At 38.2% G+C, this 18716-nt stretch overlaps 1 protein-coding gene across 12 annotated transcripts in view; it reads right to left on the bottom strand.

Moving 5' to 3' along the window:
* The window catches only part of NSD1 (nuclear receptor binding SET domain protein 1), a 139862-nt gene that overhangs the window by 57779 nt on the left and 63367 nt on the right, over positions 1 to 18716 (bottom strand). For all 12 annotated transcript variants that reach the window (XR_014057081.1, XR_014057080.1, XM_081501912.1 and 9 more), the window contains 2 exons: positions 15881 to 16053; positions 10565 to 13148 (listed from right to left, as the gene is read on the bottom strand). Coding sequence is in view for 10 of the 12 variants with exons in the window: in XM_081501912.1 (XP_081358038.1) it covers positions 10565 to 13148; positions 15881 to 16053 (2757 nt within the window). In the remaining 2 variants the exon portion in view is untranslated. The remainder of the gene's footprint in view (positions 1 to 10564; positions 13149 to 15880; positions 16054 to 18716) is intronic.

Here is an 18716-nt window from a genome sequence, read left to right as displayed (position 1 = left end):
TCTGTTGTCCCCTTCTCCTCCTGCCCTCAATCTTTTCCAGCATCAGGGTCTTTTCAAATGAGTCAGCTCTTTGCATCAGGTGGCCAAAGTATTAGAGTTTCACTTTAGAAACATCAAAAAAATAGTTATCTGTATACCATTAAATGTATGCCAATATAACATTTAAAAATGTATGGCATGTACCCGAACAGAAAAGATAAGATATAGGATTCTGGGTACCTGTTTTAAAAAAAAACTCTTGCCATGTTTTATAACCAAAATATCAAAGTACCATACCATTTCTCTTTGAATTAACAGTTAAACAAGTACCTATTATAATTTCCCTATAAAACTTCATCCCAGTCTTAATATACTTAACATGCTATAATCATTTTACTTTTCGTACTGCAGAGGATGAGACAGTTAGGCAGCATCACTGACTCAATGGACATGAATTTGCACAAATTTTGGGAGATCGTGAAGGACAGCAAGGCCTGGCATGCTGCAGTCCATGGGGTGGCAAAGGGTCAGACGCAACTTAGCAACTAAACAACAACAATAATCATTTTACTATCCTGTAAACTCTTTGGGAGCAGAGGCTAATGCCTACAGAATGCTGGATACAATCTACTCAAGAGGCCAGGAGTACTTCATAATATGGTGACTTCAGAGAACGTTATTCCTGCTTCGTTTTAATGTGGCAATATGGGTGTTCTCTTAATAAAAGGAACACAAAAGAAAAGGTCACAGGCGCAGCAAGCATTGGGGCCAACTAGGGTACAGCACCCAGGGCAGTCAGCATGGGGGCCCAAGACACTGGGGACAACAAAAAGAGGGCAAGCGTTGGAAAGCAGGGAACAGGTAAGCAGAGCCATCCATATCTGAGGCCAGGCTGCCCAGGTGCTAGGTGCACAGAATATAGGGTCCTCAAGACAGAGAGAGTCATCGAGTATTTTAGGCATGGGGCACCCTGAATGTGGGATTTTTATGGCAGGTGCAGAGAAAGATGAGGTGCCCAGGATGCACAGGACATGGGGTATCCAAGGCACGCTTGTTGTGGGAGTCCCCAAGTGCAAGGTAGGATGTTCAAAGTGAGGAACACACTGGGAATAAGAAATATGACATCAGGAACATGGGTGATGCTGGGCACACTGCCAAAATGAGTAAGATATTGCTACATGCCACAATATTAATAATCCACAAAAACATTATATTAAATGAAAAAAACAGACAAAAAGATCATGCATTCTATAATTCCATTAACATAAAATGTCCAGAAAGGGCACATCTATAGAGATGAGAGAGTAGACTAGTGGTTGCCTGGGACTAAGAATAGGAACAGGGGCTAACTATGATGATCTTACAGAAATGCTATAAATATTCAAAAACCGATTTATAGGGATAGTTGTGCAACTCAGTAAATTTACTAAAAAACATTTGCTTGCACACTTAAAAAGTGTGTGACTTTTGTAGAACGTAAATTTTACCGAGTAAGTTTTCTTCTTTTCTTCAAAACACTGGTATTTCCCAAGAAACTAGAATACTAACAGCAATATCAATCCACCAGTACAGATTATTAAACCCTGTCATACCTCTACTTCTCTAGTTCTGGGATCTCAGAGGAAAAAGAATTTAAAGGGGCAGAGGGGAGGCAAAAATATAAACAACTCTTCATAATAATGGCAAGTTACTCAGCCCAAATCACCTGTTGAAAGTAAATGTAAATACTGCATAAATATGTTTAAAAAACTAGCTTAAATGAAGCAAAAACCGACAAAACTGTAAAGAACTACAAACCAAAATCCAATGGAAGGTAATAACCCACAGAAATAAGGAGAGCACTGAAACTGATTTTGTCCAGAGGACTTCTTGGCAATCCTGTTGGGAGGCAGGAGTTTAAGGGAGACTAAACTTGGGCCCCAAAAGACTCTATCCTCAGAGTTACAGTGAAACAGAAGTAAACCATATCCCAACCCCCACAAGACCACTAGGAAAGGTGCTTTGGCACAAAGTAGAAGGGGAGCAGGAGAGAGGACAAGTCCTTGAGAAATTGTGACTGATCCTCCTGTCAGTTTACAGTCTGATGGACAGGAAAATTCAAGCCCCCGTAAGAAAGTTAATATGTCATATTAAATGAAATAAACAGGAATAATCATCTCAATAAGCACAGAAAAAACATCTGAAAAACTAAACAAACTAGGTATAGAAGGGAATTTTCTCAGTCTGAAAGGCCATGTATCAAAATCCTAGTAAATAAATATCACAGTTAAATGGTGAAATCCCAGAAGCTTTCCTCCCTAACATCAGGAGTAACACAAGGATGTCTGTTCATTCTACTTGTCCTCAACAATGCACTGAAGGATTAAGCTAGGGCAATTAGGCAAGAAAAAGAAACAAAATGTACCCAGATTAGAAAGGATGAAGCAAAATGATCTCTTTTGGCTGAAGACATTGCAACCCCATGGCCTATAGCCTGCCAGGCTCCTCTGTCCATGAAATTATCCAGGCAAGAATACTGGAGTGGGTTGCCATTTCCTTCTCCAGGGGATCTTCCTGACCCGGGGATTGAACCCGGGTCTCCTGCATTGCAGGCAGATGCTTTACCATCTGAGTTACTAGGGAAGCCCAGGAAATCCTAAGGAATTCATAATAAAACGATTAGAGCTTAAAAAAAAAGTTCAGCAAGATTGCAACACATAAGATCAATATATAAAAGTCAACTGTGGGAACTCAAACCCGGGCTCTGTAACAACCTAGAGGGGGCGGGATGGGGAGGAAAGCGGGAGGGAGCTTCAAAAGGGACGGGACATATGTACCCCTATGACTGACTCATGTTGATGTTTGGCAGAGACCAACACAATTCTGTAAAGCAATTATCCTTCAATTAAAAAAATAAGTAAAAATTTGTTTTAAAAAGTCAACTGTATTTCTTACATACTAGCAATGGGAAATCCAAGAATGAAACTAAGAAAATAATTTTATTTATAATAGCACCAAAAAAGGATAAAAATACTAAGGGATAAAATGAACAAAAGAAGTACAAGAGTTGTACACAGAAAACTACATAATATTGTTGAAAGAAATCAAAGACGACCTAAATTAATGAAATGCCATCTCTTGTTCATAGGCTGGAAAACCTAACATTGTTACAATGCCAACACTGCTCAAACTAACCTATGATTCAGCACAACCTCGATTAAAATCCCAGCTGGCTTTTTGGTAGAAATGATAAGAAGCTCCTAAAATAAATACAGAAATGCAAAAATCCAGAAGAGTCAAAATGGTCTTGAAAAGGGATAAAGTTGGAGGCCTTGCACTTTCTGATTTAAAAGCTACAATAATTACTACAAAGATTAAGAATTTGTGGTACTGGCATATAGACAGACATATATATTAATAAAAAAGAATTGAGAGTCCAGAAATAAACCATCACACTTACGGTCAAAAGATTTTCAAAGAGGGTGCCAGGACCATTCAATGGGGAAAGAATACCCTTCTCCACAAATGGTGTTAAGACAACTGGATTAAGCAATGGTTACTTAGCAATGACACCAGAAGCACAAAGAACCAAAGTAAAAATAGGCAAACCAGACTTCGTCAAAATTAAGAACGTCTGTGCTTCAAAATGTATGATTAAGAATATAAATGGTGACCTACAAAATATGAGAAAATATGTGCAAATCATACCTAATAGTGGACTTATATATAGACCATGTAAAGAATTCTTACAATTAAATAATAAAGACAAATAGCCCAATAAACATTTTATCTGATCAAACAACATATAAAAAAAAGATGTTCAACATTGTCAGCGTCAGAGAAATGCAAATCAAAATCACAGTAATTAGATACCACTTGACACCAACAGGACAGCTTTGTCAAATAGGTGTATATGCAGAGGTAGACACCTTTGCAAAACATTCTGGCAGTTCCTCAAAACTTGTACAGCAGGAAGGCAGAATCAGTTAGGAAGTTACAGTACCCCAGGGCAAGGGCAAACCCCCAAAAAAACAGCACTGAAATGGATTAGAAGAGCCAATCCACTTTACCTCAGATTGCCACCCCAAAAGCAAGGACAATTGAGCTCCCCCTTAAAGCTGAAGAGTGGGAGTGGGGGTGTCCAACATTCCAGTTTTTCCGTTTCTGTCTAACCTGACTGGGAACCCAACAACAGAAGTCACATAGTTTGGACTCCTGAAGGCACTAAAAATAAGGGAGAGAGCGAACAACATGTTGTGGAACCAGAGGGGCTATAATGACACAGACAGGGGCCAGATTAGTAAGACTGGGAGAAGGTACTCAACTCCTGGCTTCTTTCTACAAAGGGAGGTAAAAGAGGGAGTATTTGGAAATCTGATTTTTAGAAAATTGCCCAAGGGACTAGTACCTGTTTGTCCTGCTTATGGGAGCTAACAGAGAGCTGGCCTCTTCAGATACCTGGGAGCTACTGAGAATTAAAGACAGTGAGAAAGCTTGTTGCAATAGCAACAACTAACTTGCAGTACTGCAGAAAAACACAAGAGGAAGCAAGAGATTGCAAACTCATGAAAAAGAAATAGACAAACCTCTCAGATTAGGAAACTACACACAGAAGCCCATTCTCCAAAAAAGATTCCAGAGGTCCCCAGAATCTCTAGCCAAGATGATTGGTGTGCCTTCCCCTATATGAAGCCAGTCTGTAAAGACTCAAGAAAAGTGGCTGTTTAATCAAATTCAAATGCATGAAACTCAGGGCGGGGGGGTAGGGAGGATCATGAAATATACGAAGAAACAAGGAAACATATCCCAAAGAATAAAAACAAATCTCCAGGCACTAATCATAAAGTAACAGAGATCTATGAATTATCAAAGAATTCAAAACAACAGTATTAAGGAAACTCAGTGATCTACAAGAGAACACGGATATCTAAAAGAAATCATGACAGTCAACAAAAAATAATAATAGTCAACAAAAAATAATAGAATTGTTTAAGACTAAACTACCATTTTTAGAAAAACCTGTAATCACTTTTTAAAATCCAGATGCATATCAAAATTATCTTGGAATTTCTTGAAGAACACAAATGCCCAGGTATTACTTTTTTCTCCAAAGCTCCAGATGTGTTTCTAAGCAGCAGTCGTGTTTAAAAACAAGTACACTCTATGATGATTTTTACTTTTGTCTAGTTTATTTTACTTCTTCTATTTCAAAATCAGTGCTACTATTTCATTCAACATATGTTTTCCAATTTATCCATCCTTTTTTAAAAATTTTTCTTTCTTAAGTCTTTATAAGCATACTAGAAAAGCTTTTGTGTGGGTGTATGCATATATATATATATATACACACACGGTATGTATAACATATATTTTGGAAAAAATGAGTTATTGTCTAGCAAAAAATTTTATGACATTCATTCCATTTGTTTGACTTAATTTGAATGCGAGATTTCTAATTTATATTCACTCAAAACTTTGATATAATTCCATGTATTTTGGCATCGAGTATTACAGCTCAAAGTCTAGAAAGCTTATCTTCTTAGTGATTTAAAAAGATTTTTTGATTGAGGCTTGGAATTTCTAATCCAATTCTGAGAACCTAAAGAAATACTATGTTCTGTAAAAAAACAAACAAAAACAGGAAATTAACATGTGATACAACATTATTAACTAAACTACAGATTTTGCTCAAATTTCACAAATTTTTATCCTAGTGTCCATTATTTGTTTTGTTTTTCATACCTCATTCAAAACTCCACATTGTATTCAACTACACTGAGCAGCTTCAGCTGCATGCAACAAATTCTGGTAAATTCTCTTTGCATTTTTATTCTATTACAAATATTTTCTATTTCCTTGCTATGGCTTCTTAGATACACCTACTGTTTGAAAGTGGACAATTAATTTCCAAATACATGGGATTTTTAAAGTATCTTTGATACAAATTTCTCATTCTGATACTAACGGCTCATTAAAATGCTTACTTCTCTGCAATTGCCCTTTGTGCTTTTTCAGTCTTCAAACTTTACTGAAGCTTTCAATGGCTAGGTCAACGATCTTGGTAAATGTCACATTACACTTGAAAATATACAGGTTATTTTCAAAAAAATCATTTAAATGCTTTCTTCTCTGCAATCGCCCTTTGTGTTTTTTTCAGTGTTCTACCTTTATTGAAACTTTCCATGGCTAGGTCAAAGATCGTTCTTGGTAAATGTCACATTACACTTGAAAATATATGGGTTATTTTCAAATATCCTTTGCTATTGATCTTTAACATAATTCCACAGTAATAAGATAGCACTCTGTATGATTTCAATACCTTTCAGCTCAGTTCAGTCACTTTGGACTCTTTGCCACCGCATGGACTGCAGCAGGTCAGGCTTCCCTGTCCAACACCAACTCCCAGAGCTTGAGCAACTCATGTTTGAGTAAACTCGTGCCCATCAAGTCGGTGATGTCATCCAGCCATCTCATCTTCTGTCGTCCCTTTCTACTCCCGCCTTCAATCTTTCCCAGCATCAGGGTCTTTTCCAAAGAGTCACTTCTTCGCATCAGGTGGTCAAAGTATTGGAGTTTCAGCTTCAGCATCAGTCCTTCGAATGGATATTCAGGACTGATTTCCTTTAGGATGGACTGGTTGGATCTTCTTGCAGTCCAAGGGACTCTCAAGAGTCTTCTCCAACACCATAGTTCAAAAGCATCAATTCTTTGCCGTTCAGCTTTCTTTATAGTCCAACTCTCACATCCATACATGACTACTGGAAAAACCAGAGCTTTGACTAGAGAGACCTTCGTTAGCAAAGTGATGTCTCTGCTTTTTAATACGCTGTCTACGTTGGTCATAGCTTTTCTTCCAAGGAGCAAGCATCTTTTAATTTCATGGCTGCAGTCACCATCTGCAGTGATTTTGGAGCCCAAAAAAATAAAGTCTCTCACTATTTCTATTGTTTCCCCATATATTTGCCATGAAGTGATGGGACTGAATGCCATGATCTTCGTTGTTTGAATGTTGAGTTTTAAGTCAGCTTTTTCACTCTCCTCTTTCACTTTCATCAAGAAGCTCTTTAGTTCCTCGTCGCTTCCTGTCATAAAGGTGGTGCCATCTGCATATCTGAGGTTATTAATATTTCTCCTGGCAATCTTGATCCCAGCTTGTGCTTTATCCAGCTCAGCATTTTGAATGATGTACTCTGCATAGAAGTTAAATAAGCAGGCTGAAAATATACAGCCTTGACTTACTCCTTTCCCGATTTGGAACCAGTCCGTTGTTCCATGCCCAGTTCTAACTGTTGCTTCCTGACCTGCATACAGATTTTTCAGGAGGAAGGTAAGGTGGTCTGGTATTCCCAACTCTTTAAGAATTTTCCACAGTTTTTTGTGATCCACACAGTCAAAGGCTTTGGCGTAGTCAATAAAGCAGAAGTAGATGTTTTTCTGGAACTCTCCTGTTCTTTTGATGATCTAATGGATGTGCAGATGATACCACCCTTATGGCAGAAAGTGAAAAAGAACTAAAGAGCCTCTTGACGAAAGTGAAAGAGGAGAGCTTAAAGCTCAACATTCAGAAAATTAAGATCATGGCATCCGGTCCCATCACTTCATGGGAAATAGACAGGGAAACAGTGGCTGACTTTATTTTTCTGGGCTCCAAAATCACTGCAGATGGTGATCGCAGCCATGAAATTAAAAGACACTTACTCCTTGGAGGGAAAGTTATGACCAACCTAGACAGCATATTAAAAAGCAGAGACATTACTTTGCCAACAAAGGTCCGTCTAGTCAAGGCTATGGTTTTTCCAGTGGTCATGTATGGATGTGAGAGTCGGACTATAAACAAAGCTGAGCAGTGAAGAATTGATGCTTTTGAACTATGGTGTTGGAGAAGACTCTTGAGAGTCCCTTGGACTGCAAGGAGATCCAACCAGTCCATCCTACAGGAGATCAGTCCTGAACATTCATTCGAAGGACTGATGCTGAAGCTGAAACTCCAGTATTTTGGCCACCTGATGCGAAGAGCTGACTCATTTGAAAAGACCCTGATGCTGGGAAAGGAGGAGAAGGGGACGACAGAGGGTGAGATGGTTGGATGGCATCACTGACTCGATGGACATGGGTTTGGGTGGACTCCGGGAGTTGGTGATGGGACAGGGAGGCCTGGCGTGCTGCGGTTCATGGGGTCGCAAAGAGTCGGATACAACCGAGCAACTGAACTGAACTGAACGGATGTTGGCAATTTTATCTCTGATTCCTCTGCCTTTTCTAAATCCAGCCTGAACATCTGGAATTTCACGGTTCATGTACTGTTGAAGCCTGGCTTGGAGAATTTCAAGCATTACTTTGCTAGCGTGTGACATGAGTGCAGATCCAGGATAGAACCCACATCTCTTGCCTCTCCTGCTTTGGCAGGAATATTCTTAACCTGTGAGTCACCTGGGAAGCACCATGCTCATCTCAACTGGTGCAGAAAAGACTAAATTCAACACTTTCTCCTAATAGAAAACACTCAACAAACTAGGAACATAAAGAAATAGTCTAAAATAAAGGTTATATATGAAAATCCCACAGCTAACATGAGCGTCTATGGTGAAAAACTGAAAGATCAGAAGAGGGCTAGGATGCCCATTCTTGCCAATTTAACATGATACTGGAAGTCCAAGCCAGAGCAATTTGACAAGAATTATAAACAATTACAAATAAAAGACATTTTGTAAATAAAAGACATTCAAATTGGAAAGGGAAAAGTAAAATGATGTCAGTTCATAGATGCCATGACCTTATGTAAAGAAAACCCTAAAGATTACACAAAAAAAGCCATAAAAATAATAATGAATTCAGTAAAGCTGCAAGATAGAAAAATCAACATTTAAAACTCAGTTGTGTTTCTGGGTTTCCCTGGTGGCTCAGTGGTAAAGAATCTGCCTGCCAATGCAGGAGACATGGGTTTGATCCCTGATCCAGAAAGACCCCACATGCCAAGGAGCAGCTAAGCCCGTGTGCCACAACTACTGAGTCCAGGAGCCACAACTACTGAAGCCTGCTCACCGTAGAGCCTGTGCTCAGCAACAAGAGAAGCCACCGCAATGAGAGCCCCGCACACTGCAACTAGAGAGTACAGCCCCTACTTGCCACAATTAGAGAAAAGCCCTCACAGCAATGAAGACCCAGCACAGTCAAAACTAAACATTTTTTAAAAAACATCAGATTATGTGCTGATGTTTAGTAGAAACCAACACAATATTGTAAAGCAATTATCCTTCAATTAAAAATAAATGAATTAAATAATGTTTAAAAAATTAGTTTGTGTTTGTATACAATAACAAACAATTCAAAAAGAAAATTAAGAAAACAATCTTACAATATGATAAAAAAAAGAATAAAACACTCACAAATAAACTTAAGCAAGGATGTGAAGAAATTGAGTACTAAACACAAATAAATGAAAAGACATCCTATCTTCATGGATTCAAAGACTTAACATTAACAAAACATCCATACTATACAAGTCATCTCCAGATTCAGTACTCTATCAAAATCCCAATGTCATTTTTTGCAGAAATACAAAAAAGCCATCCTAAAATTCACATGAAATCCCAAAGGACCCCAAATACTCTTGACAAAGAACAAAGACTGATCATACATTGTTTTCAAAACATATTACACAACTACAGTAGTCAAAACAAACCTGTTATTACCATAAAGATGAACATATAGATCAACAGAACAGAGAGTACAGAAATAAACCCTTAACCGTATGGTCAAAGTATCTCTGGCGAAATGAAGACAGATTGATAAAGGTTGCATGATTTCTTTCTAGGGTGATGCAAATGTTCCAAAATTAATCATGTATAAACATGATGTGCAAGTCTCTGAGTATACTAAAAACCACTGAAGTACAAACTTTCAAAAGGTGAACTTTATGATATGTGAATTATATTTCAATAAAGCTGTTAGAAAACAGAATCTACTATGGTAAACAATATGCAGAAATCTTTTAAGGAAAGTCAGTTTTATCCTCAATGCATAATACTTATATTTTGAAAAACTTACGCTACTTTCCTTCTGCAGCTAAGGTATTTCAGATTTTTTAAAATTTATTCTCAAACTTCATTCCAGAAGGGATGCAAGACATCTAAGTTCTTCATATAAGTACTATAAAACAGTCACATTTTTTCAAAAACATATCCTCTTTGTCTATATAACAGGAGAACCTTCCTTAAGCTGTAAGAGCTTAACATTCAATAAAATCTATTTGCTTTCTGTAAACTAACAACTAGATTTTAATCTTATGCTCAGAACATCTCAAATACAGAGTCCCCAAAAGTTCACAGATTTTAAAAGGTATGAAATGGGGAGGAGAAACAAAATGTTCTTGATACTTATTAAAAGCAGAAGAAAAAAGAGCTTCTTGGTAAAATGTAACTTCTGAACGTATGTGGAAACCTGGTCATCAAAATTCAGACCCTTCTACATAAAGCCCTTTTTTCACTTAATTAACCCTTCCCTCCCAATTTACACTTAGGTCTTCTGTGAAAACAGACCAAACTTGGAAGGGTATCATTATCATCACTTCATCTAGTCCCTTTCTTTTGCAGTTAGGAATCTTTACCTGGTTCCTGGGGAGGAATCCTGGGGAGCTCAGGTTGAGGAGTCAAACTGGGAATTCCTGGCTCCTTTTCCATCTCCTCATTGCTGGCAATGGATTTATCACAAACATTCAACCGTGGCCCAGCTGAATCTAAGTGGTCGGCATGATTTGGATCTGTCAGTGCATCCTCGAGTTTGTTTGTCGAAGCAGGAGGTCTCTGCTCTGGGAATTCGTCTTCCTTTTTTACAGGGTCAGCAGAAAGCAAGACCCCAAAGGCACCCTCCGAGTTTTCTTTCTCCTTAAATCTGTTAGTGCGTTTACGAGGTTTAGTGCGCCTTTGGTTTAAACGCTGCCATCGCTTTTTAGGCACTGCTTCATTTATACTATTGGGTTCATCATTCTCACTGTTCATTTCAGAGTCCAGCTCTGGGACTTTTCTGATTTCAAAAGAGGGGCCTTTTTCAGGAATTTTTTCAGGGTCAGACTGGTTGACTTTATTATCAAAACTAACACTGGAAAAATGCACACCATCTTCACTTGTTAAATGGCCCATTAATTGAAGGGGTGGTTCTTTACCAGGGTCTTCTGCCTCACCTCTGGAGGAGCTGTTCTCTGAAACCCTACTCTCTCTGTCTCCCTGTAGTGCAGCCTCAAGAGTCACAGCTGGAAGCTCGTTCAGTTTTCTTCTGCGTTCTGTTTTTAAGGCTTTACGGTTCACTGTGTTCTTTCCCATCTGGGCTGAAAAACCATCTCGAAATTTGGATGGCTTTGATCGACCACAGTTGCGCCTAGTAACACAGTTTGAACGATTTTTGCCAGAAGCAGGGAGGTCTCTTTTATCAGACCCCAAGCCAGGCAGGGAAGTAGACAACTCCCCAGACAGTGCCGAGTTGCCCCCACCAGGGCCAGGGTGGACGGGATCCTGAGTGCCATCTCCACTTTTTTCTGAACTGTGATTGGAACCTCCTGAAACCAAGACCTTAGGAGCTGACACATGACTACTGGTAGAACAGTCCCCAAGACCTGGACTCCGATAAGAGACCAAGTTCTGAGCTGTCATTATTCGTTGCTCCTTGGTCTTACTATCATGCATATCTTTCAACATCATTAGTAATGTACTGAATTTGTAGTCAGGTTCAATAGGTATGTGATTCTGACCAGAGGCAGAAGAAAAAAGTAATGGTTTCGATGGCTTTGACGTTCCGGAGTCACTGACATCTTCACTTAACGATCTGTAAGAGAGTTCCTTCAACTCTGAAAGAACGTGTTTCACCACTGCTGTTTCTATGTCACTCGAATCCCTGGTTTTCTCATGCATGTTGCTCAGTAGTTTCAGTCCATCCACTCTCCCGCTTTTGGAAATGCTGGCCAAAGGAGAGCCTTTGTTATCAGAAGAGCAGCATTTCAAACTGCAGTCCTCATTTGCAACTGGAGGTTCTACTACAACTGGGTTTTCTTTATGTTTGCACTTGATACTTCGGATTTTGGGCTGTTTGCTTTTTGAATGTAACAGAGCTTGATTTTTAGCCCCACCTTTTATTATTGAGTTCTCACTGGAAATGCTTGATGATGTGTTGAATTTTGGAGAAAAACCATCATTTCTAAAATCTGGTTGGGGTTTTCGGACAAGAGTTGACACTTTAAGATCAGAGAGATTAATCTGAGACGTCTCAGTTCTAGGCTCTGTTGTCTTGGTGCAATCCATTAGGTGGTCCGTATGTGAGTTAGTAATCAGAGACTTCTGCTTTGCTTTTACCTTAGTGTTTGTGGCAGGATACCTAGAATACTTTACCTTTTCATTTTTCTGCACAGGTAACAGGTTCTCTGATCTATCAAAAGCATCTGTAATTTCAAGGACACTGTTATCAGACTCTGAACTATGATCTACAGGATCCAGATCACTGCTTCCATCATCAGAAGTGGTACAAATACTAATGGAATCACTTCGTTTTTCTTCATCACCTGCTCCAATATAGCAGAGCTGTACTTTCGAACTACACACCAGACTTCGCTGGAGTTTCTTCTTCTCCCCAGAACGTTTAGAGATCAAGGCACCCTCAGACAAGCCCAGTAAAGAGTCACAATTTGAAGTCTCAAATTCTTTCTTTGCAGTGTTTTTTGCACAAGAAGAAAACAGGAAACTTCCTGGGGCAGTGCTCGGCCCTGTGAGGCTGTTTGCTATCCGGGAAAGTTCATTCGAGGCCTGCTTATCAGACACATCCCCAGAAATAAAGTTTAAGCCAAGGTTTTCTGGAATCTTTCCCCTCCGTTCTTCCTTATGTGTTTCAAATTGCATATGGCCCTTTTTCACACTAGTCCTTTTTGGATTATCAGAGCTCTTTCTGGCTCGAGACTTAGCACAAGGTTTCTCCTTCTCATCTGCAGAATGTTCAGAGTCAAAAGCCAGAGATTTCAAGCAGCCATTAAGCAACAGGTCATGTTCTGATTCAGGATCATTTGTACAGTCCTCAAATGGCATATCCTCCTCACTGTCCAACTTGATTGAACTGGTGACACATTTCCGGTTCTTCGACCCTTTGGGAATATCATACTGCTCAGCAAGACCAACACTGGCTTCCCATTTACTCAAAATCTTCTGAGGAACCTTAAATGTAAAGAAAAAAACATTATTACTCATCTAAGAAATAGAAGAGGAAACTGATCACTGAACACCTATCAAATCAGAAGCTTTTCAAGCCTTGTTATATTTCTTCGAGGCTCTTTTATGGGACTGTCAGGCAGTTAGCTCCCACAGCCCAGTCAGACCTTAGCTAATGGGGATTCCGCAACACTTCTTCTATCACTAAGATCTATCACTGGAGAAAGACTGATCTTGGAAACCCTCCACTCTCCTTGCCAGTAAAAGCACAAAAAAGTGGACCATAAATTAGACTATGACATTACATTACTAATCAACATTATATTACTAAGTCAAGGAATAACCAGATGACTCCTACTTACTCCACCAATCATAAAGATTTCCTTCCTGAATTATGAAGGCCAAGCATTTGCTCAGTTGCATAAAAGAGAAAACAAAAGGCTAAAGAAGATGACTGTGGAAAAACTAGGACTGGAAATGAGTTAAGTCAGATCTCCCCTAGAAGACCTGAAATTTGCAACTCAGGTTATCACCAGGCCCTTGACTAATCAAGAATTTTCTATACATTTCACATACAATCTGGATTATAACCAAACAGTGTCTTGGGCTTAATCATGTAGTCCAGAGACACCAATACACCCTGGATATCTTAACAAGTTACATATGCTCTTTTCTTGAATCCTCATAGCATAAGGTGGAAAAGGAAAATGGCAATCCACTCCAGTATTCTTGCCTGGACAATCCCAGGGACAGAGGAGCCTGGTGGGCTGCTGTCTATGGGGTCACACAGAGTCGGACATGACTGAAGCGACTCAGCAGCAACAGCAGCACAGCATAAAGGCATCGAGGCTCTGTGAAATGTATCTAATCTTCGAGACTCTTCTTTCCCTCCCTGGCTTCATACAATAGATGTTAGTCAAGGTTCTAACTATCATTTAGTGTCCACAAATACTTTAATACTTGTGAAAGAGATGTTCTGCTGATCATGTAACAATTCAGGCCACTACACAGGTAGCCTCTTCTTATAAAGCAATACACAGATCATCTGATTTACTTTAGACACAAACACACAGCCATTAATTGTCTAACTACGGTCATAGTAAATCAATTTTCCAGAACCTGAAAGCACAAGCAAACTCTTTTGAAAGGGGGCTTGTTTAATACACATACTTAGAGGCTTGACACAAAAACTTTGCTATCTCCCTACCACCAACTACCCAGAGTATTAGAAAGGATGCAGTTAGCCTCCTGTATCCTAACAGTAGCACACATTAGTTGTTTCAAAGCATGAATGTTGTGACATCAGTTCAGTTCAGTCGCTCAGTCGTGTCCGACTCTTTGCGACCCCATGAATCGCAGTGTGCCAGGCCTCCCTGTCCATCATCAACTCCTGGAGTCTACCCAAACCCATGTCCATCGAGTTAGTAATGCCATCCAACCATCTCATCCTCTGTCGTCATACCAAGTATTTATTTCTAATCCTCACAAGAGTTCAACAAGGTACATATTGTTATCTTAGTCTTAGAGATGAAGAAACTCCAGCTGGAAACAGCAGGGACTGCATACTGACTCAAATTTGTAAAAATTGTGATTTGTATATAACAGTCTAAAAGAAGGAAATACAAATCTAAAAGAAACTATTTCCCCTTATAGAATGGACTATAAAGGAGTATCAAAAGAAATAGCTAAACACAACATCAAGCAAATGAAAGAAAAACATTATGTTCTTTATTAAAACATAACAAGGTTTGAAACTATAATCTTAAGCATTCATAATCACACACGAAAACCAAAATGACAAACAAAACAAGAATGTTCAAAGCCTTATATTTGTCATTTTTAAGAGAAATAATTAATCTAGAGAGGGAGAAGAACATTTCATTTTGATGATCATTTTCTGCTTAAATTAGATAGACCCAAACATGACTGGTAGTACCATTTTGTACCATCACATGTAAGTGACATGGCAAAAGTAAGCTGAAATCACTTCTCAAGTAATTGAGAAGAATTATTTGGAAGGTTAGCCCCATCTTATCCCTGCAAAAAAAACAAAAAAAAAAAAATGCTTTCTGACAATTTTCTCACCAACATCCTACTGCTGCTGCTGCTACTGCTGCTAAGTCGCTTCAGTAGTGTCCAACTCTGTTGTGATCCCATAGACGGCAGCCCACCAGGCTCTCCCGTCCCTGGGATTCTCCAGGCAAGAACACCGGAGTGGGTTGCCATTTCCTTCTCCAATGCATGAAAGTGAAAAGTGAAAGTGAAGTCACTCAGTCGAGTCCGACTCTTAGCGACCCCATGGACTGCAGCCTACAGGCTCCTCCATCCATGGGATTTTCCACATCCTACTATCAACTTATATTTCAAAAATTATAACATTTCTTCCTTTGACTAATCCTATAAACCAGGGTCCCCAACCCCCAGACTGATACTGGTCCATGACCTGTTAGGACCTGGGCCACACAGCAGAAAGTGAGCGACAGATGAGTCAGTCCCCATGGCTAACATAAACCACCTGAACTCTGCCTCCCATCAATCAGCGGTGGCATTAGATTCTCATAGGAGTGAGAACCCTACTGTGAACTGCGTGCTCCTTAAAAGAGTCATCCCAAAACCATACCCTCCACCTTGGTTCGTGGAAAAATTATGCTCCATAAAACTGGTCCCAGAAATGTTGGGGATTCCTCCCTCCCTAATCCTAAGAAGATAATCTGAGACGCTTAAAAAAAAAAAAATACCTTATGCCTATATCCCTTCTCTTTCTGCTTCCCTCTTCTCCTAAGGACAGGTAGCTCTTCAAATTGATGTCTGCCTTCGAACATAACGATTGCTTTTCCAGCCACCCAGGCTCTCTCAGAAGGATCTCCAAAAGCCTCCACGTAGTACTGTCGATAGGGCCTGCGGTTAGAAACTAGATAAAAACAAAAACCACAATGTCATTACTTTAAAAAGAAAAAAAAAAAAAAAAAGACTACTCATCATCAAGAGAACAGCAACATGGCAGTTGCAAAGAAGCCTCTTGTCACTTAAAAGTAACATAAAAAATAACAAGCTAAAAAACCTACAGAAAAAGAAACTTTAAGGTACATCAGATAGAAAGTAAAATTTCAATTTATGTGACAAGCAAATGGTTAAGATGTTAATGAAACAATATAATGTTTTGCTCTGATGATATGCTATCTATTCCAAACCAGAAGTTTTATACCCTCATTACCAGAAATCACAAAGGGCATATAATAAGTTGCAGTATTGTAAAAATGACAATTACCAAGAACTAACCACTAAACAAACTTATAAAACAGCATGCTAAAATATAAGGAGGAAGAAATGTTTCAACATTATTCCACATATGATGTGCTTAACACTTATGGCACAGCTACTCTGGACAAGCTGCTCTTCATGTATTCTTCACAATGAACTCTAAAAAATAAGTGGTATAACCTTCATTTTACAAACAATAATAAATTCAACAACTTCAGAGAGAACAAATTCAGAATGAAACACTGGATTTGCAGAGAAAGTGGGACTTGATAATTCAAACTACAGAAATTTTTTAAAAAGAAAGAAAAGAAAAAATTAAATAAATAATAACTATTATTAAATAAAGAAATAACTTAATAAATAAATAATAAATTTAGAATTACCAGAGAAAAAAATTCAGTTATTCTACAGTTTCTTGGCTGTCCAAAGTTATATGCATGCAATTGTCAAAAATCAATACAAATCTCATCCAGAAAAGATTATAATCTAATTTACATAATATATGTACTTCTATACACTTATTTTCTTAGCATTTTTCATACCAGTAAAAAAAAAAAAAAAAAGGTCACAAAAGAAATACAGCCAGGGATACACAGGTAAAATGATTTGTCTTTAAAAAAAGGAAATTATTTTATATAAAAATTCACTTTTAACTCACACTGAATTACAACCTGGTTAAATTTTGTTTTTATTGTACATTTTAAAAACAAGTTCTGTTTAAAAAAAAAAAAAGCTGAACTCCTTAGTCTCTACCTGGTAAACACTTCAATAGAAACCACTTATAAAGGAAGATTAAATGTACACACACACACAGATTCTTAAAGTCAATCTGAAAAGTAAGTCATTCTCCCAAAAACAAGTAAATTCAATTACTACAACCTGAACATTTATGATGTGCCAGTATACAGAGAACTAAAAGCACTCACTACACAAAGAACACCATACAGAGAGGCAAAAACACTCACAGACAATGGAAAGAATTCACTGCCTGAAGGGTACGAGATATATAGTATAAAGAGATTATGGTAAAACAGCATGCTAATTGATGTAACATGAACATTGAGTTTTTTAAAAATCTTTGAGTGCCTTGCATACACTCAAATTTATCATTTGATGGCATGTATTGGCAATGGCATTTGTTAACATTAAGGTGTAATTAGTTTCAGTTATACAACATAATGATTTATATCAATCCATCACCATACATACTTACAAAAATGTTTTTTCTTGTGATAAGAACTTTTAAGATCTACTCTCTTAGCAAATTTCAAATATACAATGCAGTATCAACTACAGTTGCCATGTTGTATATTACATCTATGTGACTTATTTCTTTTGTAACTATTACTTTGTAACTTCTGACCCCCTTTTCACCCATTTTGCCATTCCTGCCCCACCCCACCCCCGGCCTCTGACAGCAAGCAATCTATTCTCAGTATCTATGAATTTGGTTTCCTTTTCTGGATTTTGGTTTTTTTAGATTCCACATGTAAGGGAGTTCATACGGTATTTATATTTCTCTGATGTACTTCACTTAATATAATGCCTGCCAGGTACTTCCATGCTGTCACAAATGGAAAGGGTGCTTTCTTTGGAATGGCTGAATAATATTCAACTGTGTATACATACCACATTTTCTTCCACATTTGCTTTATCTGTTCATCTACTGATGGACACTTAGGTTGTTAATATTTATTTTTTTAAGTGAAAATCATTAATTGGAGGACAAATGGGACACCTGAGTATAAAATTTTAAAAGGAGAGAATTGAGGGAAGAACTCCCATAAGAGGGCCCAGAACGCTCAAAGACATAAATGAATAGAACAAATGAAACAGCTAGGAACAATAAGTAGTTCAGAACACTAAATCATAAAGTTGAAGGAAAGGGAAACTACCTGAAGAGTTTGGATGCCATGTTAAGAGTCTGACCATTATACTATTAGCACTGAACTGCACTTAAACTGTGGAACTACAGGTTCAGTTTTGTATCTTACAAAGATAGATTTCCTTGACCAATGAATATTACATTTAAGAGGAAACAAAAAGGAGACACAGGAGACCAGAAATTACCACTCGTGTATACTCAAGATGACTAGAACATAAACTAAGGTGGCTGCAGTGAGAGAAAACAAAATTTGAAAGATTTGCTTAAGAAGACAAATGAAAAGGACTAGATACTAATAAAAAGTCAGATAGGGAAGATAGCTGAACACCAATCTTCATAGAAGTATTATTCACAATAACCAAAATGAGAAAACAACCCAAATATCCACTGAAGGATGTAAAGATGAACAAAATGAGGTATATATATAT

This window comes from Giraffa tippelskirchi, chromosome 6 (assembly GCF_054371585.1).
Source record: "Giraffa tippelskirchi isolate mGirTip1 chromosome 6, T2T-mGirTip1v1.2.pri, whole genome shotgun sequence".
In the NCBI taxonomy this organism is placed as follows: Eukaryota; Metazoa; Chordata; class Mammalia; order Artiodactyla; family Giraffidae; genus Giraffa; species Giraffa tippelskirchi.
Note: the sequence above shows the minus strand (reverse complement) of the source record. Positions and strands in the feature narration are given on the sequence as shown.